The 27,983-nt window shown below is 31.7% G+C and overlaps 2 protein-coding genes across 3 annotated transcripts; both read left to right on the top strand.

Moving 5' to 3' along the window:
• The first annotated feature begins 9,298 nt into the window (after window positions 1-9,298).
• LOC128189002 (protein crumbs homolog 2-like) lies at window positions 9,299-12,899 on the top strand. Of its 2 annotated transcripts, XM_052860363.1 has the most exons (10): window positions 9,303-9,466; window positions 9,841-10,002; window positions 10,311-10,393; window positions 10,561-10,702; window positions 11,002-11,112; window positions 11,310-11,420; window positions 11,764-11,874; window positions 12,078-12,188; window positions 12,467-12,560; window positions 12,789-12,899. In XM_052860363.1, exons 1-10 carry the CDS (start codon window positions 9,385-9,387, stop codon window positions 12,883-12,885), a joined length of 1,104 nt encoding a protein of 367 aa, XP_052716323.1. In that variant the 5' UTR covers window positions 9,303-9,384; the 3' UTR covers window positions 12,886-12,899. The 2 variants fall into 2 exon arrangements, with proteins under 2 accessions (XP_052716324.1, XP_052716323.1); XM_052860364.1 differs by lacking the exon at window positions 12,078-12,188 and having other exon boundaries at window positions 9,299-9,466.
• A 7,159-nt stretch (window positions 12,900-20,058) lies between these two features.
• Window positions 20,059-24,634, top strand: LOC128187438 (fibropellin-1-like). Its single transcript, XM_052857881.1, has 10 exons — window positions 20,059-20,156; window positions 20,573-20,731; window positions 20,892-20,977; window positions 21,712-21,856; window positions 22,582-22,686; window positions 22,998-23,093; window positions 23,235-23,345; window positions 23,800-23,910; window positions 24,102-24,195; window positions 24,379-24,634. The coding sequence occupies exons 1-10, from the start codon at window positions 20,066-20,068 to the stop codon at window positions 24,464-24,466; spliced, it is 1,086 nt and encodes a 361-aa protein (XP_052713841.1). The 5' UTR covers window positions 20,059-20,065; the 3' UTR covers window positions 24,467-24,634.
• Window positions 24,635-27,983: the final 3,349 nt, after the last annotated feature.

Here is a 27,983-nt window from a genome sequence, read left to right as displayed (position 1 = left end):
CCTTCAACATTGGTGGCTGTACAATTCACAGCATATTTTCATTGACAAAATTTTTGCCAATTCCATACCAACCTTTAAATGAGCAAACTTTAAGTGAAATTAGAGTCAAACTTGCGGACTTGCAGATACTTGTTATTGATGAAGCTTCGATGGTATATAAACGACTTCTTTACTATATCCATGAACGATTGGTGCAAATTAAGAAATGCAAAGAACCATTTGGTGGTGTCAGTGTCATGGCTGTTGGCGACTTTTTCCAACTTCCTCCAGTAAAACAAAGAAAAGACGAGAGACTTTATAAAGACAATGCTCTTTACCCAACAGACTTCTGGCAGGATTTCCTTCAGGTAGAATTAACTGAAATTATGCGCCAACGCGATGACGTACCATTTGCAAGAGCGTTAAATCTACTCCGTACACGAACCTCGGCAGAACCACTAGCAAATGAAACTCTCGATATAGTCAATGAATGCATTAGAGAAGGTCCAGATGACGTTCTCCATGTGTACTCAACAAATGATGAGGTGAATACACACAACTTGAAAATGTTAAGACACAAATGCGAAGATTTGAAGGAAATAATGGCACACGATTATCTAAAGGATAAAACCACAGGAAAACTCTGTCTAAGAGATAAAGCTTTCCAAACCAAAAATGACACTCTATCAAGCTCGTTGCTCTTTGCAATAAATGCTCGTGTAATGCTTACAAGAAATTGTGATGTCAAAGACGGTCTAGTAAACGGAGTCATGGGTTACATATCCCATTTCATATATGGAGATAGAGACAAAACAAATGTAACAGCCGTTGCCGTCATTTTTGACAGCAAAAATGTTGGGAAAATATCAGGAAAACGAACAGAAAATGGAAACCTCGTGTTAATCGAAAGAATTCAAGAAGAGATAGTTGTAAGAAAATCAACCACATGTGTTAGACACCAGTTTCCATTAAAATTATCGTGGGCCTGTACTGCTCATAAAGTACAAGGAATGACTGTAGATAGAGTTGTTGTCAATCTGGACAAGACATTTGCCCCTGGTCAAGCTTATGTTGCTTTAACAAGAGTCACCTCAAAAGACGGGTTATACATCGAAACAGACAACAGAGAAAAATTACCAACCAAATTGTACGCCGATACGGATGTTAAACTGGCCATGAATGATATGCAAAAACTAGTTTTTGAGGATAAACAAAATGTCTTTGATTACAGCAGAAAAGTTGTTCTTCACAACATTCAAAGTTTAAATAAAAACTATGCTCACATGAAGACCGACAGGCGTTTTCTAGACGCAGATGTCATCTGTTTGAATGAAACATGGTTATGGCCTGATCAGAATACATCTCATCTAACAATTGATGGCTTTCAGTTTCACCATCTTGCAAGAGGAGAAGCGTATAACAATAAAAACGAAAACACAACTTTGCTGCGAAACTCAAAAGGAGGTGGGGTTGCAATGTATCTCAAGGAAAACGAGGATGATAAACAAATTGTTTGTTGTTCTGATCAGAATTTAGAAAGTATTGCTGTTAAGTTTTTGAAAGAAAGCATTACCATCGTAACAGTTTATCGACCACCAACATTGAATGTTTCCGGGTTTTTGCAATCATTTAAATCACTGATAGACAAGACAAAGTTACAAAGCAAAGCATGCATTTTCTTAGGTGATTTTAACGAAGATGCACGATTGAACGGACCAATACAAACTTTAATGACAAGCAACGGGTTTACTCAACTTGTACAATTTTTCACAACTGAAGGTGGTACAACTTTAGATCATGTTTACATCTCTAAATCGATTCAGGCTTGCACTGAAAGACTTTCCACATTCTACAGTTATCACGACGCTGTCGCTATTCATTTAAAGGTGTAGACAAATATGGATGTCAGAATAGTTACAAACCACTTCAGTAGATACATTCTGCAATATTTTAAGTAAACTGATACCTACTAGATCAACATCTAGTAAACCCCCTCTTTACGTGTAAAATGAAGAATGTACAGATATTATCTGTTTACAAACCTCTAACAATGCCTATCTGTAAATTTCGGAAGAAGCTGATGCACAACAACTTATCGATAGTAAAATATGTACGACTATAGTACATTGATTTTCTGTTTTTACACTCACAAATACCCACACTCTCATGCTTGTACTACTTGTTTCATACAGATGTCAAACGCCAATGTTCACCACATGAAAAAAAGTTAATAATATTCTAGGCTGAGAGTTGTCCAACAAATGACTAGTTTTATTTTATCAAGATATCGAAACAATCTGCAGTGTATTTCTCAAGTACGATCAAATGCTCACAAAATTATGGCTAACTTAGAGATAAAATATTAATTTTTGGGGGAGATGACAAAAAATCATTAAAGGAAAATAACAAATTTGCATTATGAAATTCAGAAAATAAACTAAACTCTGTCTCAAGGTCGTTTAAATATATGATTATAACTGTACCAAAGTTCTTGTTTCATGGTGTACTTTAAAGAAACCCAAAGGAGCTCAGGGAATCAGGTAATTTCGTAATTGTTTTTTCTCTAAAATTAGCACCAACAATTTCGGCAGTTTATTTATACGTTTTGAACGATATCTTTGGACGCGTAAAGACATGAAGAGGAATAGATGTTAAAATTTACACTTGAAGATTAATTATCAAGAAAGAAGATCTGTCCTTCCATTTAGGGACCAAATGGGCTTAAAGTCTTTTTATTTTAACTTTAAACAGAATAACATTTTGCTTTTTATGGATATTATTGTGATGACATTCTGATTTTACTGACTTGTTTTTGAAAATACAAGGAATGGGTTTCACCAAATAAAATTGGAGTGAAAAATGGGTAATAATGTTTCTTTATAGCATACATCTTGAGGAATTATTTATATCTGCAAAAAGTATTAATTATTCTTTGCTTTATAAGTCAAAATTGGCTTTTATAACATATTATATCTTTGGCAGCCCAGATATAGCCTAAACTAATTTCAAACAATTTGTCCTTGATATTTGACACCCAGTTTGATACATTTAAGCATTGAATCATTACTTTTTTGAAAGATGTGGTCTCATAACTGCAACGGTGTGTGCATACAAATTGAATAACGCGCGCTAGCTTATATTTACGTTTTTAAAAATTTATCTCATTCCCGCAAATACGATTTGTTTTTAAAAAGCTCTTACTTACTCAACGACTAATGCGAAATTAACGGAAGAGCCATTGGAACAGCTAAATTATGCTAACAAAAATAGTGCACAGCGTTTTAAATTCTAATTACACAATTTTATTTCTCTTTCTGTGATTTAATGAATTTACTTTTGGTACACTAAGAAATTAATCAAATGAATTCATTTAACCGTCAAAATATATTTACATCAATGACATATTAATCAGCGTAAGTATAATATCAGGTCGTGATCCGGTTTGAAGTCGCGAGAAGAGTCAGTTCATGTTCTTCGAGAAATACTGAAGGAATACTAAATGTATTCCTACGCACCAGATTTGGTGATTGGGTCTTCTGTGTTATGCATAAATATCACTCAAATCAACCAATGCAATTTAATAGAGGGAAAGAAAGTAAATGTAAATATTTCTCAATTTGTGTTCACAGTCTTCTACCATTTTGTCATAGCATGACCTTATGATAACATTTTTACTTTGTATTAATTTAAACCAAAACTTAAAAATCCGAAAATAGCGTACTATCTTCAAAGGCAACCTGACAGTTTCAAAAAACACCATAGACGTATATGTATTTTTTCTAACACACAGAATATTTTTTATGAATTCTAAATTGTAAATAAAAATGAATTATAAATGTTCTCAATGTCACACGCACTTTGGTTCCCCCAAACTTCACATCTGTAATTCAAAATGCTATTATATAAGTGTCAAAAACAGAAAACATAGAAATTCATTTAAATTCAATTGACTAACCTTGCATCAAAGACAGAATATTGCTTTTCTGTCTGGCTTAGCTAATTGTTTTTGTGTTCCATTAAAATATCCATTATAGTTCAATATAACACCAAAATACATAAATCTATCTACAACTTCCATTTGGTTAGTATGTATGACATATCTCGTTTTCATGGATTTTAACTCCATTTCAAGACTACAATTTTTTTTAATCTGTATTAATGGTCAAGTTCGTAACGTAAAAAGGACATAACCATTTTTAATAAACTCCATTTCTAGATCATTGACATAAAATGAGAAAAGAAGAAGAAAGTAAATTTTCAAAAACACCACGTTGCATTTTTGGTCAATGGTGTCTTAATATAGGATTTCATATTATACACAGAATGTATAACGTTTAATAACTTTCCTCTGAGAAAATACATTCCAAGTTTTTGTCAAAGTTTAAAACGCTCAACAGTATCGAACGCTTTACTGAAGTCAATGAAACAACGATATATAATCTTTCTTTCGTAGAGACATATTAATGATTTAAGACAAACAAGAAACAGCTTCTATAGTACCTATGTTGGGTAGAAACCCGAATTCAGCGTCTGTAGCTAGTAACATTGTATACAATAAATGTGGTTTATTGGCTGTTGTTTTCAATAATTTAAAAAAGAATTATGAGATTTGTTCATAGTTTAATTTTATAGTATCTTACCTATCCTCATTTAGGCAGCTTACATGCCTTACTCACCCGTCTGCAAAATTTAATATTTAAGTTTTCCACTTCTCAAGTTTTAAAGATATCATATACTTGTTTGCCCTTTTCCTGTATGCGTGATGTAACAGTTCTCCAATTTTCTCTATATGTAATGCAAGCCGAGAAGCACTGCCGGTGAATATTGGTTGAAATGTACTTTCAAACTACAAGTACCAGTAAAAACGATAACCTCATGTCCTAGCCCGATAATTTCCTTCACTGAATATTTACATTCCTTGTATAGTATGTCTAGGTTGGATACCGGTACACGGTACCAATACCGTAACCAGTATTTGCTTTAAAAATACCGGGAAAACACCGTTCCATTTAATACCGGTAGTATTAACGGTATTTCTTTATCTTTGAAACCGTTTTATACATTTAAAATCATTTTAAAAAAACCGATTTCAAACTAGCTAAAATGGAATTTTCTGCGTATTGAAAAGGTTGGAAAATTAACGAAATATATGCTTTATCATTCTTAGTACATTACTTGAATCGATTGCCAGTATAAAGTAATTAGTCAATACATAAATTAAAAAAAATACTTGTAACATAATAGTGTTTAAATTTTATTCTGACAAATAATACAAATACAAATGACAAAAAAAGCGCAAAAATGTGTACATTTCCTTTCAATTTCTGATCTTCCGTCAATATGTGCAACCAAACAATGGCTGCATGGCAACCGGGTAAAAGCGTTCGGCTGTCTGGTCTCATTTTAGTTTACATGTTTGTTGATCTCTTATTGAAAGATTGAAACATAAACATAGTTTTTAAACACGTCTTATAGTATAATTTTTCTTTTTTTTCCGGACTCATTTTCGTCTTTATATCTCAAAATATTTACAACCGATTTAAATGAAACTTTCAGAACTAATGTGCAACGATAAGGCCTCACAGATCATAAAGTTTCTATGAAAACGTCACTTCCGTTTTTACGTTACCTCTCTTTTAAAATTTAAAATAATAATTTGTTCGCGGCGTTTCTCAAACGCTTTAAGATAGAGGCTTGACATTTTCAATGGTTATGATTTTGTTGATTTACCTCTGTAATAAGGCTGGAAATGAATATCTGCCACTTCCGGTCGAAACCGAAGTGAATCAAATTTTTCACTTCAAATTTGAATTTTTTGATTAAAAATTAATTTCCCCGGAAATTTTGATACTGCGTTCTTGGTTAAGAAAGTTGTGTTAAGTTCTTGGTTAAATTAACTCGTACCTTAAAATTAAGTCGTACTTGAACAAATTCATATTTTTTTTATTAACTTGTTCATGAAATCGTTATGGTTTTTTTTAATTCGTACTTAAAACCATTTGGATTTTGTTAAGTCGTACAAAGAATTATTCGATTTTTTAAAAATCCTTTTGTTTAAGTGTCTCCTGTTTTTGATTTAAGAACTCTTCTTCTTACAGGTACTTTAAGCTTTACTTTCGACATTAACGGAAGACCCACTCGTTGCTTTGCAACGAGCTTTGCTCTAGTTTAACTTACTTTTTACAATTAATTTGTTTAAGAAAGATGTAAATACAAACAATAAAATGCTTTCTTTGATGAATCATGCGGGTTGTGAAGGAGAATTAGTATAACCAGGGTTATGTATTTTTTTTCTACAATGTCTCCACCTTCATATTCCACATGGATCACCAAAGCATTTTAATGTTTAAATATCATCAAAATCTATGGTTTTCATTGTATTTTTACATTTCCAGTGCCTTTTCCTGTGATAACACTATGTATTGATTTTGTAGTATATAACCCATATCTTCAATGAAGCCAAACTGAGGAGCCAGCGGGGTTGGCTTATTTATATTTAAATATTTAATCGTACGATGGTTTAAAATTACATAAATATAAGTAATAAGGAATCGTTCTTTGAATATTACGAGGTGATAATTTCGGTCGGGGCTTTATTGGATTTGATTACGCCCCGACCAAAATTATCACCTCATAATACTCAAAAATGATTCCTTACAATGTATCTAATTACAGACATATAAACTTAAAAATTAACATTTGTAAACTATAGTTTACAACCGTTAAATATTGTTTTACCGATGAAAAGTACCCGGTATATTTAACGAATCGTTAACTATATAAATTTTGCTGTTCATTCACTGTAGTTTACTATTAGTATCAATAAACTTTAACAACTGTAAAACTATAATGTTAAGCTAAATTTTTTTTAGAATATGGCCTATCATAAATTACAGTGGATTTCAGGATTAAAGTATTTTGTATGTACGTATTGAATACATGAAGATATCCAAAACTAAAAAAAATACAGTACATGTTCATCTTCTTTCTATGTTACAAGTATTTTCCTTCTTTTACTATAGTTTTCAAATTGCTTGTGTTTAGTATAAATTTACCACAATTGGAAACAGACTTAAATTTATAAAAGGACCCCCGTTAACAATGTCATAATAAATTGACCCTACACTAGAAAATAGGGAAATCATTGGGATTAAAATGTAACAACCATCGCGAGTGCCAAAGCCTGTACTATGGGCAGAGGAAAGGGCAAAAAATACATTTTTACAAATTCAATGGTGATTTAAATTCAACAATGCAAAATAATATCATCAATGACCATAAATGCCAAACCAACAGTCTTCTTTGCAATATAAATATACATAAAATCAACCAAAGGTGTTTTTTTACAAATCAAACAAACAAAAAGTAAAACCAACATACATAAATGCAAAACGAACAGACATCAACATAAAACAAGCGGACGCATAAGAATAAACGCCAGGTGGCGTGTTGGGGAAGCAATATGCACGGTGTCCCGTGAAGTCTTACACAGACCATCTCGTACACAGGTCATTTCGTATGCAAAAAATCAACTCGTAAACAAGACAGAGAAGGAAGTGTTAATCATTGACAAAAATTTTGTATTATGAAATCATGTTTTACACAAATGACTCAAACATGTTGTTGCATATGCAATTGTATAAATTATTCCGATGATCTAATGACTGCTTTAAAATCCCTCATTAAAACAGAGATATCTATACCACTACAAATATCAGAAATCCTTTTGTACTTTTAGAACAAGTAATTTTAATACATGTATATAAAATTTTAAGTGTTAATTGATTAATTAATTAATCAGCACTACCATGTAAGGTCTATAGCAAACAATAGTTGGTTTGTCATTGTCATCAGTGTAATTTTTTTCATTCTGAGTAAACATCATCCTTAAAGTATACGTTCCGTTTTGCATACGAACTTCTCACAATACTGTAAACATTTTTAAGCCTTTTGTACGAATAAAATTTTGAAGAGGACTTGAATCTTGGTTTTGTATACGATTTGACTAGTTGTATACGTGAACTACGACACCCCTGCGAATGTGTTCGGAATGTTTTCTTTATCTTTGCTATGTATGTAATAAATCCAGAGGTGCTCGAATGAAAGTTCACGAGACTTCACCGAGATTTGTTCAGTTCCTGTGAAATTTCGAGCGGAAGCATAAGTGCTCGGATAATATTCTCAAAATACGTAAGTACTGGTCGATTTTCTTATTATATCCTACTTTGACTTATGTTAAAACATCAACATCTATAAAGATGTATGTCTTATTTCACCATCCAGCGGTTTTTTAAATTAAACGATTGTATTCAGAACAGAGTTATCGTTCGTGTTCAACCACTTGTAGAGTGGTTGATAATATAAACATTGGGTTGCTTAATAAAATCATAGCTTGATGCTTGTGGTGTGCAATACCATTTTTAAAAAAAAATAATGGGTGAACGTTTTGCATAAAAACTTAGTATATCGAGCCATTTTCAAGGAACATTCTGCATAAAAAAGTACAGACTGTTTCACTATTGATGTTATTACTAGGTCAGGCGCGGATCGAAAATTAATTCTTAGGGGGGATCTCTACAACGCATGTTAATTGTCGCAACAGCAGAAAAAAACTATTTTTTGTATTGTCACATTTATTTCTAAAAAACATTTTATCCACCAATTAATGAAGATAAAGTTTAAAATCAATAAACCTCTAGAATTTATATTTGACTACAAGTACCCAAATTCTCTAAAATAGACTATAAACACGAGGCACGATTTTTACTGCGAAACTGAAAGGGTCAAATAAAACCACGTGATCTAAAATTTAAATGACAATAACAGTCGCAGGGGTGTACGAGATGGTCTGTGTAAGACTTGACTGGACACCGCGCATATTGTTTCTCCAACACGCCACCTGGCGTTCGTTTTTGTGCATCCGCTTGTTTTATGTTGATGTCTGTTCGTTTTGCATTTATGTATGTTGGTTTTACTTTTTGTTTGTTTGATTTGTATAAAGACATCTTTAGTTGATTTTATGTATATTTATATTGCAAAGAAGACTGTTGGTTTTGCATTTATGGTCATTGATAATATTATTTTGCATTGTTGAATTTAATTTACCATTGATTTTGTAAAAATGTAATTTTTGCCCTTTCCGCTGCCCATACTGTACCACTGACTGTTCTTATGTGTTTGTAGACCAAGTAAGAAAACAGTTGTTTTTGGCGGAGATACAAAGCATACAAAGTGAAAGGCATTTATCTATCAGGAAGCGATAAAGATTGGACAATGTAATGAACAAGATAAATAAAAATGTCATCAATTTGATAATTTTCTGGAGTACTTCCTCACTTTAAACAATATATATAGAACCATATCCAAATTCTTGCGTAGAGTTTAATTTTCTTCTAAACTGTAACTATGAATGCGATCTTTTTTGAATTCGTATTTGTATTCACCTTTCAACTCACAACGTCTTTTATTGCGCAAAGAAGCAGAAATAGTAAGTAGCTTCTGGCCGATGACATATTTCATTTGTAGGCAATAATTGAGAAATTTAACTCATCAGAACTGAAAATTTGCAGATTTTGAGTCTAATTAACTTAAAATTAACTGATTATGCTTTATCGGTTTTTCGGTAAATGAAGACAGGCTTTTAAAGTGGCATTGGATTAAATAGTTAATTATCGGAAGATATGATAGTACAATATATGTAGCATTTGCAGCTTAATATCTATACGAGGAATGAAATAACAAATGCCGATTATCGAAACAAAGATCAGACACTTTCAAAATGACGACACTGTAGAGCTACAGAAAAATCATTTTTATGAGGACTTTAAGCTTTTTACTCAACCTTTTTGTTTTATTATAAAGCTGATGGTTGTGGCGAAGCAGGGATCTGGACAGTGTACAATAGCCAGTGTTACCAATGTATAAATGATACTGTTTCATGGCAAACAGCAAGATCATCGTGTCAGCAGTTAGGGGCAGATCTTGTAACCATTAAAAATGCAGGGACACAGAACTTTACAGAGAGTGTGATATTTTTTATTAGTTAAAGTTTATGCAAAACCGTTGCTTTTCATTAAATTTTTGGTGACAATTCATAAAGCTACATTTCCGTACCTGTTAAAACAAATGGGGTAATTCGCTATGAAATCATTTAGTTAACTAGTTTACTTCTGAGATAATTATTTTATTACCCATCCAAATTCAATCAAACATCCCACCAAACCTCGGTTAATAGTAAGGATATTCGATATTTTTATTGAAAATGGATGACAAACAAAATTCAACTGATTTTCCACGCAAAGTTCTGTCACTGTATGGATTTTTATTTACAGATCTTTGCGTCGATGCACGCCATTGGATTGGGCTGAACGATATATCAGAAGAAGGCAACTTTTTCTGGGTTGCAACGTCAATGGTAAGCAAATCTCATTTATCTACATGAAAGAAATAAATTAGGCAATTGATTTATCGATTGCTGAGAACAGAAAAATGAGTGAATTTTATAGAATTGAATTGATGTAGGAAAAAATTATATATGCAATGTTTTTTTTAAAACGTAAAACTATTTTAAAATTTTCTTAGCAAGCTACTTATCTGAATTGGAACCCCGGTGAGCCGAATGGGTTAGCGAACGAAAATTGTGTTCACCTATTTGCAAGCATACATACTTGGAATGATTTAGATTGCACAGCAAATCTTTCTTACATTTGTCAGAAAGATCAAGGTTACAAATTTTATTTTATACTTATCATAAATCCCATAAAGCTAGTATCAGCATATATGAATCAGAAAATTAATTTCAATGGCATTTATGAATAGGTTCAATGCAACTGACATTAACAATATCCATATAAATTCAGAAGGAAACAATATTGATGTAGCTCAAAGCGAATGAAAGATGATAGAAAAAACATTCAGATATTTCAAATTGGTTGTGCTTTTTTCTATACTATTACATGTATATCTATATAAATTCCACATGTTTTCCCATGTTTCACAATCGGTTTTCTTTTTTAATTCCAGACTTTGACGAGTGTGTAAGCTCTCCATGTGTACACGGTACTTGTACAGATCAGCTTCACTCCTACACATGTCATTGTCAGCCAGGGTATACCGGAACAAACTGTGAAACAGGTGTATTGGTTCTTTCATAATATTATACAATATGATTGGTTCTTCATAATATAATACAATATTGACTTGAATCATCGCATCTTTGTTTTAATAACTGATACTTTATTTTCAAGTTAGTGTAGGATTTACTGATATTGGATTCATAACTGATATTTTGATTAGTTTAAAAGGTGGTTGGTGTTTTTGGTGTCTTTTAGACGTGGATGAATGTCAAAGTTCACCGTGTATCCATGGCAACTGCAGTGACCTTATAAATGAGTATAGATGTCAATGTTTACCTGGATATGATGGACTTCAATGTCAGATAGGTATTGAAGATAAAAAAGTAACAACTGGGATACGATAAAATTTAAATAATCAAAACATAAAATGCACTGAGAAATGTTGTAAATGATCAAAGATGATCGATATTTCATTTTTCAAATCGATCATGATTGTTTATTATTTTTACTCGCATAAATAAATACGGTACATTCTTTTAGATTATAAAATAAACTGGATATCAATTAAAGATCCCTTAAACTTTTCCCCCTCTCTAAAAATCTTAGCTTAAATTGTTCGGATAATAAATTTTCATTTTAAAATATATTGTTGATTTCCAGAAAATGAAGTTCCCATTTTATAAATTTGTTTTTTAATTTTTTTTATTAGACGTTGATGAATGCCAGAGTTCACCGTGTATCCATTGTAACTGTAGTGACCTTGTAAATGAGTATAGCTGTCAGTGTTTTCCTGGATATGAAGGACTTCAATGTCAAAAAGGTGCTAAATATAGAAGACATAAAAACAGTAATAAAATGAATTAACTAATATTGGCACAATTGAAATTTTTATCATTTAATGGAACAAGGCTCACACAAAAATAATCTCGTGTCAAAACAGAGGTAATTTTAAAAAAAATGTACAGTCTATACATCTCTTTAAATTTTGCTCTCTAGAATAACAAAATATGTTGTATCTACTAGATATTAATGAATGTGAGAGCTCACCTTGCGTATATGGCAACTGTATTGACAACATCAACTACTTTGTTTGTGAGTGTGCATTTGGATATAAAGGGAGATATTGTGACCAATGTAAGTATATCCAAAAATTCTTCTTCAGATCATACCAATATATATATATATATATATATATATATATATATATATATATATATATATATATATATATATATATATATATATATATAATCTATGGTGATTGTTCAAAACTCCTGAAGATTATAATGAAACTGGTAGAGTTTTGAATCGGCTTTCTGTTACTAGTATTAAATATATATATATATATATATATATATATATATATATATATATATATATATATATATATATATATATATATATCGTTTAAGTTAACACCCTTCTGCTGTTCATCTTGTTTACCTTTCTTCCAATCATTATGCTGGTTCTCACCTGGTATCTTAGTAAAAGGATAAACCATAACAAGTAAGTTAAAAACTTGTCATTTAATTGTATACAATGGGAGTATGAACTTTGAATTTGTGCGTCCTATAATACGACATTTTTACCTTTAACATATATATTACATAAAATAATATTTCTATCTAGATTATTAAGTATATAGATATTATTATAATATGAACGATGTACTGCATTATAATAATAATTGTTTTATATTGATTTTGCCTTTCTAAAAATATGTTTTTTTTACAGAGTAGAGGATGACTTAGACATTTTTGTGTTTCCAGACGTTTTACGTGAAGAATCAAAGCCAAAATTGTTCTTACATATTTTAAGGAATAAAAAATAGATAAAAACTTTAAATTGTTTTTCGCCTGTCATTTCAGCTTTTGCAATAATCTTTTCTTAGATAGCGCATTTTAACTTGTGATGTGTCATCTTATTAGATAAGCTTTCTTGTCATATCATACAATGGTCCTACAATTTAAATTGAAGCTCAACACAATAACAAACATAGAGAAAGCACCGCGAGTGGTTTTTTTTTTTAACAATTTATCAAATTAACCGATTAATATTCTGGTCATATTTGAAAACTCCTACTATATTTAATTTCCTTTAGCTAATAACAGTAGCTTTAGGGACCGTAGAACTTCATTTGCTCACATGCTATAAACTTGCAAATTACGACGCACAAAAGCTTGTTAGCTTTTGACTTTTTAACCTCATTTTCTGTAATATTCTGTTAAAACGATAATTTTAAATACCATAAAAACTCTGCCAAATATTTAATTAAACCACTAAAGTTATGTTCTCCTTAACGCCTAAACGTCATCGAAATTGAAAAATGTTAAAATTGAAGTTTTCTGTATATGTTAACCTATATATACAATAACCACACTACGTAAGGGGGCAAAAAGAGGTGGACGTGTTTGGTTAAAGAAAAGAAGCAATTTAACTGAAGAAATCTGTAGTTAGCTGCCAGTGAAATTCAAAGTGCTAAATATCTCTACATTAAGTGTTATGAAAATAGGTGAATGAATTTAACCAAACCAAAACGTTTGACGTCCTTTTGTGCGCTTTATAATGGAAGTAGATCAAAATACATAAATTAATCTAATACTCAGTTTTAAGCGCATTTCATACAATTTAAGAATAAAGAATGCACATTGAATATAAGTTTTAAAATTGATTGCATATACACATCCATACGATTGTCCTTTGTTTAGGAGTAAGCCAACCAGTGTACAAAGGTTCTCTATGATATTAAACAGTATACAGTGATTGTGTCTATTATGAAAAAATATTCCGTATTCTTTGTTTTGATCAAATTCTTTGTTTTGTAATGATCAAAGATAATTATTATATATTTGGTAAGAACATATTTTTGTCCAGAGTGATTTCCTTAGTCAATCCGTCTGAATGTGTCCTATACAGATGTTGAGTTAAGCACGGATCTGCAATGATTTTTTTTTTTTACATCTATAAAGATATATTTACATCCAACAAGTAGTATTCTTTCTATTTCTCACGGAAACTTATAGTTAATTCATAGCTCTATAGAAACAGCCAGACTGAAATCTACACGCCCCGTTTATCGATTGGTCGAAATCTACAGCGGCTGAAACTGACAAGACAATGACAGGACAGATATTGACACGCCCTGTTTATCGATTAGTCCAAACCTACAACGACCTTGGAAAAATCACAGACTGCACGAAATAATCATGACGATGTCAGAATCAAAGTTTCACAGGAGACGATTTGGCTGTTTCTTTAAGCTAACGTACTTACGTACATTAACAGTAATTTAGTAAATTTTACCTATTTTTCATAATCAATTTATCAATTAGCTAAAAGAAAGAAGTTAATATAAACAATAAAATGCTTTCTTTGATGATTCATTCGGGTTATGAAGGTAGCGATCATTGCAGAAAAAAATAACATATGTATTTTTTCTGCAATGTCGCTACCTTCATATCCCGAATGAATCACCAAAGAAAGCATTTTATTGTTTAAATCAAGCTTAAGTTGTTTTGCAAAAAATCTTTAAATAGCCTCGACAATCTATTCTAAGGATTAAAATTCAGATCTCAACAAGGTTGAACTGGTTCTTACGAGATATATACCATATCAAGATGGTATAAACGAAGATAAATTTGAAATACTTCAGTACGTTATCACTGCACAGGTCTAGCCACTTAACTTTTTAAGATCAATTCTATGTAAGAATCAAAATTCGGTGGCCACGCATAGTCACGGATTTTCTTCATACTTGACAATTTGATAGACTTTGGTGAGTAAAAAAGCCTAACACCATTTGTTTGTTGCTATGTGCTCCTGTTGCCATGGTAACCGAGGGTAAAGATGTAACAAGAGGCCCATGGGCCACATCGCTCACCTGAGGAACAATAGGTATGATAAAATCAGCTTAATGGAGTCATAATACAAACTATCTGGACAATGTACAATAATACATGTTGATCCTGTATAAATAAAATCCATTTTTCCCCTGGATATTCTTATGTTTATAATCAATAGTCCCTTTTCTAACAGGATGATTTTATAGTCATATCATATGTTGAGTATTGCAGTTCTCAAAAAGATCCTTAACAATTGTTTATATATGGGATATAAACGTACATAAACTCTGAACCTTCTTGTGAGGCCTAAGAATTGTCCTGGGGCCAAAGTCTTAACAATTACAAGATATCTGTGAGCCAATGCTCACTAGTGATACCCCCGCTCTGATGTGAATATGCAAAATAAGCAAAGTCGACATTTAACAGAAAGCTGGCATCCGATTGGTACAGAAATATATCCCACAATATGGTATGCCTAAACAAATAGTGTGTTAAAATTTCAAGCATCTGCAATAAATAGCTGCTGAGAAATCTTTGACAAAAATTTGTTTGAAAATTTTGGCTAAATATAAACAAAGTCATTATTTAACAGGAAGTTGACGTCCGATTGGTACAAAAATTTATCCCACAATATGGCATGCCTATACCAATACTGTGTTAAAATTTCAAGCATCTGCGATAAATAGTTGCTGAGAAATCATTGACGGAAATTTCTTTGAAAATTTTGGCTAAAAATAAACAAAGTACTCATTAAACAGGAAGTTGGCGTCCGATTAATACAAAAATACATCCCACGATATGGCATGCCTATACAAATACTGTGTAAAAATTTCAAGCATCTGCGATAAACAGTTGCTGAGAATTCTTTGACAAAAATTTGTTTGAAAATTTTGGGCTAAATATAAACAAAGTCGTCAATTACAGGAAGTTGACGTCTGATTGGTACAAAAATATATCCCACAATATGGCATGCTTATACAAATATTGTGTTAACATTTCAAGCATCTGCGATAAATAGTTGCTGAGATAAATGCGACAGAAATTTTTGTTACGGACGGACAGACAGACAGACGGACGGACGGACAGACAGACAGACATACACACAAGGGTAAAACAGTATACCCCCTCTTCTTCGGAGCGGGGGTATAATAAAGAATCATCTGGCTGATTAGTTTCTGAGAAGAAGATTTTTAAAGATTTACCATATATATTCCTTTGTTAAACTTTGACCCCCCCCCCCCCATTGTGGCCCCACCCTACCCCTGGGGATCATGATTTTCACAACTATGAATCTACACTACCTGATGATGCTTCCACAAAAGTGTCAGCTTTACTGGCTGATTAGTTTCTGAGAAAAAGATTTTTAAAGATTTACTTTATATATTCCTATGTTAAACTTCGACACCCCATTGTGGCCCCACCCTACCCCTGGGGATCATGATTTTCACAACTTTGAATCTACACTACCTGAGGATTCTTCCACACAAGTTTCAGCTTTCCTGGCTGATTAGTTTCTGAGAAGAAGATTTTTAAAGATTTACTTTATATATTCCTATGTAAAACTTCGATCCCCCATTGTGGCCCCACCCTACCCCCGGGGATCATGATTTTCACAACTTTGAATCTACACTACCTGAGGATGCTTCCACACAAGTTTCAGCTTTCCTGGCTGATTAGTTTCTGAGAAGAAGATTTTTAAAGATTTACTTTATATATTCATATGTTAAACTTCGACACCCCACTGTGGCCCACCATACCCACAGGGATCATGATTTTTTCACATCTTTGAATCTACACTACCTGAGGATGCTTCCACACAAGTTTCAGCTTTCCTGGTCTTATGGTTAATGAGAAGAAGATTTTTAAAGATTTACTCTATATATTCCTATGTTAAATTTCGACCCCCCATTGTGGCACCACCCTACCCTCGGGGGTCATGATTTTCACAAATTAGAATCTACACTACCTGAGGATGCTTCCACACAAGTTTCAGCTTTCCTGGTCTTATGGTTCATGAGAAGAAGATTTTCAAAGATTTACTCTGTATATTCCTATGTAAAACTTCGACCCCCCATTGTGGCCCCACCCTACCCCCGGGGGTCATGATTTTCACAATTTAGAATTTACACTACCTGATGATGCTTCCACACAAGTTTTTTCTTTCTTTCCTGGTCTTATGGTTCATGAGAAGAAGATTTTTGAAAATTTCTCCAAAATTTTAATGAATTCCTAATTATCTCCCTTTGCAAAAGGGCGTGATCCTTAATTTTCACAAATTTAAATTCCCTTAGGCTAAGGATGCTTTGTGCCAAGTTTGGTTGAAATTGGCCCAGTGGTTCTTGAGAAGATGTTGAAAATGTGAAAAGTTTACAGACAGACGGACAGACGGACAGACGGACGGACAGACAGACAGACAGACAGACAGACAGACAGACAGACAGACAGACGGACGACAGACAAAATGTGATCAGAATAGCTCACTTGAGCTTTCAGCTCAGGTGAGCTAAAAATGGCATTTTAATGCTTATTTGAGAACATATTGTGAGTAATGTGCAGAACTTCGGATTTCAAGGGTAGAATATATTATTAAAAATAGTTGTCATTTTTGGAAGGAAAGAAAAGAATTCATGGAGAAAGGCATATATTTAGAGCGTTTCCATGGTTACTAAACAGAGATTTTAAAATCTGTTTTCTTCATTTAATTTGAATAAAAAGTGCAAATCTTTGATTTTTTGGTAAAAACTATTATGATTGTGCAAGTAAGAATTTAAATTTGAAAATTGAGAACCGTTGCTATGGTAACAAGCTTAAAAATACGGAATATTAAAATATTTTTAGGCATCTTTGAATGGATATTATTCACTTATAATGATTAAATATATGAAATCAAATGGTGAGAAAAAATAAAGTATGTCCTTAACATTAATGACACTTAAAAGAATCTGAAATTTTCTAAAAATAACTGCCGTTGCTATGGATTTTTCAAAAAGTAAGAATTTCTGTGTTATTTTTTTACGCAACTTAATTTTCCATAGCAACAACACTTCTCTGTTACATAACAAAGATTTTTGTCGTATGTAATGAAAATTTGGATATATTTTTACAAGTTCCAACAAAAATAATTGCATAAAAATTCTAAAATCGGGAATTAAAGCATTTCAAAATCATCTTCAATTTTTCAGTTTTTCCTATTTTTTTTGGCCTTGTTGCCATAGCAACGGATGTCAATTTTCATAATAAATATATATAGCATGGACATTAATATAGATGTAAAAATTTAACAGTTTCCCATTTCGGCTTATTCAAAAATCGCAAAAAATGATTTCAAAAATTTGTAACGGTTTCCATGGTAACATTTTAAAAGTATTGGTTTCTCCATCAATTTTCTGAAATAATTAAATAATTGAAAATAGGACAAATTTGTTTTATGTCTTTGATAGTTTACATTAGTGGGCAAAACCCTCTAATTAGGCTTCAAAATAGGTAAGTTTTGCAATTTTTCCATCTTTAGCCTCGATTACTATGGCAAAGGTTACCCCTAGCAACCAACTTTTAGTGTTTTTTTGCGTTTTACACTTTGGTGTGTCCATGTATGAAATATAAGGAAAATTGGTGACTATGTGTCGCCAGACCATTTTATAAATCTTTGATTCTTACATTGAATTGATCTTAAAAGCTCTTATATATAAACGTACACATAAAGCACCATATTTCACCATATTGGAGCTCCGTCTCCACTCCAGCCGGATTTGAACTCACAACCTCTGAACCCCACTCTCCTAGCAGTGAGCTGCCTTCTAGATTCTTATACTTATGACATCCATTTACTAAAAAATACATATTGTAGTCCTATTACTAGAAATTTTGAATTATGGTTTGAAACCATTTACATTTAAACCAGGTTTTTCTCGGTTTACGTAAGGTTAAGGCTCTTGGTAACTGATAAACAGTTAAGGACATTGTTTACTCGGGTTTGAGTTCTCAAATTCAGATTGTTTTGAAGTTCAAAGTCATGAGTGAAAGTTCTTAACACAAAATGTATTAACCAAAATGAATTATTATTGACATAACATTCGATATTATGGAATTAGGTTCAAAAATGACTTTAAGCAAAACAGAGGAAGTTCGGACTAAATTTTTCATATTTTGTTTGTTACTGATATATAATTGGCAGTTCTAGAATATTCAAACTTACGAGTTAGTCCATATAATGTTTCATATTTCCATTGGTTTTATCCCACTTTTTCATTTAGATAATCGTATGGCACACGTACAATACAAAAATATTGAACAATGCTCAAAATTTTGATCATTGACTTCTCATAAATTTTTAGCCAGCAGAATAAGGTCAATATAATACGTTTAAAGCAATAAATGTTTTAGCATTATCATCATTCAATATTTTGTTAAATTGAATAAAAAATGGGTACATTCATAAGAAATTTCAACGAAAAAATACTTTGTATTTTATATAAGGTCACTGCCATTCATAAACTGTATTTCATTTGTATCATTTTCACAATTAAGAAAATCTCAATCATTGTGTAAAATTTGAGAGATTTTTCTTAAGTTTTCAGAAAAATATTCAATGGCCATTCAATATTGATTGATCTGCTTTTTTGAAAGTGAAAAATAACACTGCAAAGTCTTTAACTCACAAAAGATGGTTTTTCATCATCATCAGTGTCTTCATACTAAGTAAACGTAATTCTTAAAAGAGCTAAACTTCAACGGTTTATATTTCATTTTCTTATTTCATGCAGTTCGAGATTATGGCTTCAAAACAACTGCAATAAATCTTAAACAATTTTTCTCAGTTTTTGTAATGTTAAGGTATGGTCTTGGAGCCTGATAATGCTTTTTCTATACAAGCAACAACATATTCTTAGCTCCCCCCCCCCCCCAAAAAAAAGATCAATGCGAGGCGAGCAACCAATAATCTTTTGATAGATATTCGAAATCTCTTCCTTGTTTAGTTCGAATCTGAGAAAAAAGGTTTTAAGCACACTCAAAATCAGGAAGGAATGACATAGTATGTCCAGTGAAAGTAATGTTGGTAAATAAAAAAAGATAAACCATTCGATAATTAGGACTTCCTTTTTACAAATGATATAAATTCAAAAATTTACGAAGATGTTTCAGTGGTAAAGATCATCCTTAGCTGTAAACATGAAGGCGTTTTGTTCTCAAGTTTCATCTATACTTCTTATTTTCAGTATTTTTTCAACAGATTGTTCTTTTATGCAAAGAAACAGAAATAGTAAGTGATTTTTAACAGTTCTTTCTAAACATAGCATGATCATAAGATAGTACTAGCATCAAATATTATGAAATGTTGGCATATGTACAGTTAAAATTGGGGAAAGCTAAAATATAAAGCATTGTGTATATATATATATATATATATATATATATATATATATATATATATATATATAAAGAAAATTTTAAAAATGAAAGACAACACAGAGTAAAACGTTTTTATTGTAGACGTCACCAAGTAACGTTTTTGTTATTTTAAAAACGTCTGAAGATTGAATGAAAGCACTAACGTTTTACTCTGTGTTGTCTTTCATTAATTTCATCATTTTTAAAATTTTCTTTATATAAAACCGGACACTGATATTTTTTGGATTTAACTCTATATGTATATATATATATATATGATTTTTCCAGACGGCTGCAGTAGTTTAGGAAGCTGGTCAGTACATGATCACATGTGTTATACGTGTATCAATCACAAGGTTTCATGGCAAGGTGCCACAACATCGTGTCAACAATCAGGAGCCAGTCTTGTAACAGTCAGCAATTCGACAATACAGGGATTTTTAGGAAGTACTGTATTTTGAAATTTAGAAATTACTAGTACTTTCATTCTAATATTTCATGGAACCGATCGAACTTAATTACATAATTTGAATTTGATTGAGTGTTTGGTAAGTAAATGTAACAGCAATATATAATATTTAAAAATGCATTCATTTCATCCTTTAAGATCTGTGCACTGAAGATGGTAACATTTGGATTGGTTTAAACGACAGAACAAACGAGGGCGCTTTTGTGTGGGTTGAAAATTCAGCAGTGAGTGTTTTCTCGTTGAATGTAACAATGGTAATACCGGTATTAACATTTAGCATGCCGTCCATTATCTCCTTATCGTCAACATAATTATCACCCTTATAATTTTTTTAACCATGTGATGAAATAATAAATGCATTTGGCTGTTATATTACAATTTATTGCCCCTTCAACCCCAGTTACATTTCATAAAACGACCAATGTCGTTGAATATATATGTATGTGCACGGATTTTGGTCTGTATTAGTTTATTCAGTCATTGGTTATTCCTACCAGTGCAATGGTTGCCTCATTTTCTTCAAAACGCATCTCTAGATATCTCTGCCTCAAATATTGCTTGTTTGGATAAATAAAAAAACCAAAATGCGGTGAAGAGAAAATAGAGCTTCCGTCCACATATTGAATTGTGGAGCGAGAAATATGACAATAGAAATCGAAAACTAGAAAGGCAGCAGTTGGATTTGAAATAGTTATAATGTGTATCTATGCACTTATGTCAGCTTTAAGAAATAAGCTCTGTCAAATATGTTTATTATTATAAATAAATAATAATAAAAATTCAAATATAGTACTGGCGTGCGACCAATTTTCGCCAAGTACAATTTCTCGCCAGTACATTGTGACGTCATTTTATCAACAAATAAAATTATAGACGAAAAATGACGTCACAATATGCTGGCGAGAAATGGTACTCGGCGAGAACTGGTCGCACGCAAGTAATATCTTTATCATTAAAGGCAATATCATATTCGAACTGGCACACAAACCAGCCAGACGATGCAGGGGACGGCGAAGACTGTGTTCATCTTATACCAAGCACACATAAATGGAATGATATCAACTGCGCAGCGAATTTCTCGTTCATTTGTCAAGCACCACAAGGTAAGATATTGTCACATTTATAGTGAGACTTACTACAATTGTATTGGTACTCGTATTGCTCATCAGAACAATGATATACATTAATTATCTTTTATTTAAAGGGATTTGGACACGATTTGAGATCAAAAATTTTATTTTTATTTTTTATGTATAAAATGGTTTACTGGTGAATTTTAAATGATTGACCAAAATATTGAATTTTAAAGTCAAGTTACAAGTGAGATACAGAGGTAAGAATTGATTGTTATGTAAACAAAGCTTGAGTCTTATAGTTGTTTACAAAAAATGTAATGTAGAGAATTACCATATCTTAGACAAAATGACATGTAAAAAACATTTTAAACTTGTTCAATATCTTCATAAATACTATTATCAACAAAAGAACGATACATTTGATTGAAACTTACACAAATACAACACTTATGTAAAAATGACAATATTCGAGCTTTGTTTACAAAACAAACAATTACGAACTCTGTATCTTGCATATGTCTTGATATTTGACTTAAAAATTTTGACATTGCATTGTTAACTTCTATATTTATCAGTATAAACATTGAAAATGGGAAAATAAAATTTGAAAATTTTAAGTCAAATCGTGTCCAAGTCCCTTTAAACATTTCTTTAAAAATAAATATATTGTATAATTCTGTTCATCCGTCATTTTCAAAGATACATGTATAATGTAAGTTTTTATCTTATGGTGTCATTTTTACAAATTCCAGATGATTGTTTTAGCTCTCCATGTGTACAGGGTACTTGCATTGATCAATTACGCTCGTACACATGTCAGTGCCAGCCAGGGTATACCGGAACAAACTGTGAGATTGGTAAAGAAAATAGTCTATTTCAACAAATTGAAATGAGTGTGCAATTGAGCAAACGATAAAAATTCTCAGTTGCTTTCATGTGGCAGAATTTAAAAACATTGACCTATCAACAAATAATGTAAATATGCAAAAATACAACTGCTCTCAGGTATTAGTTTTATAAACCACCTTTGTTTGCGTAAATACAATATATATTTCCAAAGAAGAGAAAATTATTATTATTATTATTATTATCATTATTATTATTATTATTATTAACAGCAATAATAAGATGTCATAATCAAAGTTATCATAGTAAAGAAACATAAAAGAGAGTTCACCGTGTATCCATGGAAACTGCAGTGACCTTGTAAACGAGTTTAAATGCCAATGCTTCCCTGGATATGAAAAACCTCTATGCCAAATAGGTTATTATTGATGAAAAGATGGGAAATAACCTTTGAAGAAATAGTTATCGAATTCAATATTGAAAATATTTTTAAAATTCTTAAACTGTATATAAGTAAAACATGCATGGTTATATTTAATCTATTCTGATATACATGTAGATACAGATGAATGTTTAAGCTCTCCTTGTCGCCATGGAACTTGCATTGATCAGATCAACTCTTATACGTGCAACTGTTCCCCAGGATACACTGGGAGAGAATGTGAAACAGGTACCAAACCGTAACATTAACTAAAAAACATACGATGACGCAAAAAATTACAATTGAATAATCGATTTTTAAACGATTCGATCGCAATACTAGTATACCCTATTTCTTATATGAAATTGTTATTTACTATAGAAATTACGTTTGTGATTTTAATTAAACACATCCGGTTTGTAAGGGAAAATGGTTTTAATCCACCACAAAAACATCCAATATCACAAAAGCGTTTAAGTATTTTTCATACTGCAACAAAAAATGACAAAAAGACATAAAGACATGCACACATTTTGTCAAAGCTACCATCTACAGTTGCTACAATTTTCGGGTCTAACTTCTTCGGGCTTTAACGGTTTAAGTAAATTAAGGGGTGTTTTGCGGACATGTTTTTGAATGAAAATGGCGAGAGATAGAAAACTTTAAAACGAATGCAAATTTTGATTTTTTTTTAATCCATTAGAAATAAATGAGTGTCAGAGCTCCCCTTGTGGTCATGGTCTTTGCAAAGACAAAGTCAACTCTTATGTATGTGAATGTTCTTTTGGATACACTGGGTTATATTGTGACATATGTAAGTATAGATATGATTTCAACTTTCTTTCTAAACAACAACAAATTTTGAATAAAATGTTTGAAATAATACCAGAAAATATTCAATGAAACAAAGAAATATAGAGGGAATCTACCTTTTAACTACTGGAAAAAGAAACTATTCTTCTTTGTTACTAACTTTAGTTTCTTTCTTCTTGGTCTTGTTTTCAGTTAATACAAAGTTACTGTTTATACTGTTGGCCGTCTTGCCACTGATAACGCTGGTTCTGTCTCTGTATCTCAGTAAAAGGTTGAAACATAATAAGTAAGTTTTTATTGAAATCTTTATTTTGTCTACATCGTTTTGGCTACATTTAAAAAGTTGTTAAAATGAAATTCTTGAAAACAAACTCTTAACAATTTCGTGTAAAGGTCCATTGTACAAAGTATTTAAGAAAGTGTCATATTGTATTTAATAAATTAAAAAAGAACTTCATATACTTTGCAGCGTAGCGGAAAACATCGAGATTTTTGTATTTCCGGATGTTTTACAGGGGGAATCCAAACCAAGAATGTCTTTTTTTTTCAAAAAATAAATTGAGCTTTCAAATTGTCCATGCATTTGGCCATGTGGTCAGAATGTATCAATAGTCGGGGCATGCGGTAGTCCTTAGTAAGAAATTTTGTAAGGATTTGGACTGTAGTGAATTTGGGCTGATGAAATATTCAGTAATATTATGTTGTATGTGTAATAAAAACAGCGCTAACGAGCAGAGTTTCTCTTTTTTTTTTATCAATTTCTATGACCAACAATTATAAAATTGTGCGATGAACAATACTGTCATGAATAATAATAAAAACTTGAAGGTCACCAATATTCTTAAAACTTAATATACAACCACACTTTTTCCTAACATTTCAAAATACATGTACATTTGAATATTTCGTATTTCCATTTAAAAATATAACAAGGCATCTTCGCTAGCCAAGGGTTTTCGGTCCGCTCTGCTCCCCATAAACCCTTGGCGGATTTCATTATGAAAACTCGGTGACAGGCTCCGCTTTATGATTGGCTGCAGCTGCGAGTAGCTGATCACAGTGCATGTGAATATAAACGTTAAAAGAAAACAACCGAGTACAGTGCTTCTTCAACGATGGTTTAACCAGATCGCTTTAAACCTACTGTTACCTACATGTATCTATTTTACTGGGATTGAACATGTAGCTCTACAAACTTGTCATGGCTCGCGTGATCAGCATGGGAAGTAAACATGGCAAATGTAGAAATTGCCTATCCCGTTAGTATATACGTTTCTGCTTATGGTTATTGCTTTTAAAGATTCAATGATCTTTGTTTTATTTAATTTCTTTGGTCCGCAATATTCACGACAGCGATACCTGGTTTTATGGCATGAAAACTTTCATATACATGTAAATCGGCGACTTTCTCACTCCGGTCTTTACAAAACACGATGAATAAAACATTCTGTGCTTTCCCTTCGTTATTACTTAATTCGTATTTAACATGTTTAATAGCATCGTTGATTATGTTCCTACATTCGGTAGTCAGCATGTTTTTAAGTTGTATTAATACTGTAGTGTGTATATAACCCGTTGTTTAAAATGTAAATATGCAAGGGGCGCAACTCAAGTTGCTCGCTAGATAGCGCCACCACATCACCGAGTTTTCGTAATGAAATCCGCCAAGGGTTTACGGGGAGCAAAGTGGACCGAAAACCCTTGGCTAGCGAAGATGATAACAAGGGTGCTGGCAATAAACTTTATCAGACACAATTCCAAGTGTAATCTTTTATGGTACTTTTCACGATATAAAAAAGTCATGACTTCTTGAAGGTTAATATAATCATAAACTGAGCAAAAAATTTTCAATGGTTAGTTTCCTACTTTTAACCAGTATTTCTTACGGTCATCCAAACTTTAAGTAGTTTTTGGTTTTCAAGCGATTGCAAAGTTGATGTCTTAATTTGGTAAGAAGTTTCAGCGAGAAGAGATTTCTTATTTACAAATTATTTATTTGTCTTTATTTGTATACAATTGAACAGTTTGGGTATTTTTAATGTTCCATTCTATTTAAGATCTTATCAGTTAAGCATTTCATCCGTAAACATAAACCAGGCTTTTATTTTTTGGTCAAATGACATTCAAAAATTTTGTTCAAAACGGAAAACCATATTTGAAAAGATTTTGTATTAAGTATATGAACAACAGACAACCTGGGAATTTTTTAAACATTTTGCATGGTAACAAACAGGTTAAACCGCCAAGAAAAGAAAAGAGCTCGACAAGATAGTGAAACAAAGCAAACACGAAACAGTACTAAACAATTCATCATGCCAGTATTCTTTGCAAAATTCACGCACATTGTTAAGAACCACCAACAATAAAAATTATTATAAAGATAATTGACGCACTTTTCATTCTCAACATAGCTAAGATAGTAATCCGGATACGAAAACTCATTATGTCAAATGTTACGGGACTCAAGATACTATGACGTACTCTCTTTGACAAACAATTCTTGATTATTATTTAATCTAAAATGAAAAAGTTATTAAGATTTTCTTGGCATCGTTGATATCGAGATAAGGTTCTATATTTGAACCTATCTAAATGTTTCATATCAATAGTTGAATTAAAGTTTGGTAGGACAAGCATTTTAATCTAAAATCCTAACCCTGTTAAAGCATCTTGATTGATAATCCGTAGCTGAAGCTACAGTGTAGCTCTCATCAAATCAACTATGCAAGTTTGAAGAAGCAAAAACAATTAATTTTCATTCGAAACCTATGATCACGTACTAATTCAATTAATAAACCCCTTGAGATCAATATAATGATTATTTACATTTCTGATGCTAGTACTTTATTAGGCATTTGTGGGATTATTATAAATGAATAGTTTAAAAAAATAACGCTTTTTCGTTATCTCAAGCTATACTTGAATTTTTTGTTTAGTAATTTTATTGGATTTAAAAAAAACGAATTCCGTTGCAAACATGAATTAACTTAAAGTTTATAAATAATTATTACTTTAAAAACAACTGTAACCCACCTCTCTCTCTCTCTCTCTCTCTCTCTCTCTCTCATACAAAATAATATAACGTGTAGTGTGTGCTAAAAAGAGTCACGACCGTCCAAAAATTGCTCAACAAATGCAAACTTATGGTACAATTCATCAACATGAGTTTGCTCTTACTTTGAAAATTTGTACAAGTGCCTAGATGATTTGAAAGGATTATTATGTACACAAACGCTTAACGGTGTCTCCTTTTAATGTATTGACGAAAGAGACAGATTGTCGTGTATATCATCTTAAATGTTTGACTACTAGATTATCTTTAAATCATTTGTCTTTCGTGTTTGTCACTTTGTTATTGGTTATTATTAAGGAAGTAAAATTTATGAAATACGAATTGTTGCTGAATGTCTGAGTAGGAATTTGATGACCAAGGTTAATACTTTTCTACGTTGTACAAATTGGTACACAGTTATCCAATAACAAGATACTTCCTTACTATTTGTCTCAAAATGACCTAAATCTATCAAAGAGTAAAATGGAAAACTTTAACCAAAAGAACTTGATAACATTCATAGACAAGAAGACCAAACAAAACCGGATTTTAAAAAGTATGCTTCTTAATAGATTGTTTAATGCCAAGAACATGAAGAAAAGTTGATCTAGTATTTTACCTTAGTTTACAAAATCACTAACCATACATAAATTCTTCTAAATGCTAGTATATTCTGAACCAAAGAACAAATTAACACGTATAATTGTTTTTGTTGTCTTCGAATTCATTTGTTTTGATCAGGTGTACTAGTATGTAAGGACCAAGAAGCAAACTGTTATTTTTCGAGAAGTTTTGGATAAATATTTCCGAATTTTCCTTACTTTTGCTTACTAAATCCAGCACCTGTGGATTTGTTTTTAAAATGAAAATTTTGAGAACAAAAACGAACATTTGATCACCACACAAATTTCTTACATCTGATAGTTGCTCTATTCATATTGATTTTCACAATCTTTTTATGTTCTGTACACACAGCAATGTTTTGCAAAAAAAATTAAAAATATTGTAAGAAAAGATAAAGC

The sequence above is a fragment of the Crassostrea angulata genome, chromosome 6 (genome assembly GCF_025612915.1).
Source record: "Crassostrea angulata isolate pt1a10 chromosome 6, ASM2561291v2, whole genome shotgun sequence".
Taxonomy (NCBI): Eukaryota; Metazoa; Mollusca; class Bivalvia; order Ostreida; family Ostreidae; genus Magallana; species Magallana angulata.
The sequence above is the reverse complement of the archived record's forward strand: the minus strand, read 5'-3'. Positions and strand labels throughout refer to the sequence as shown.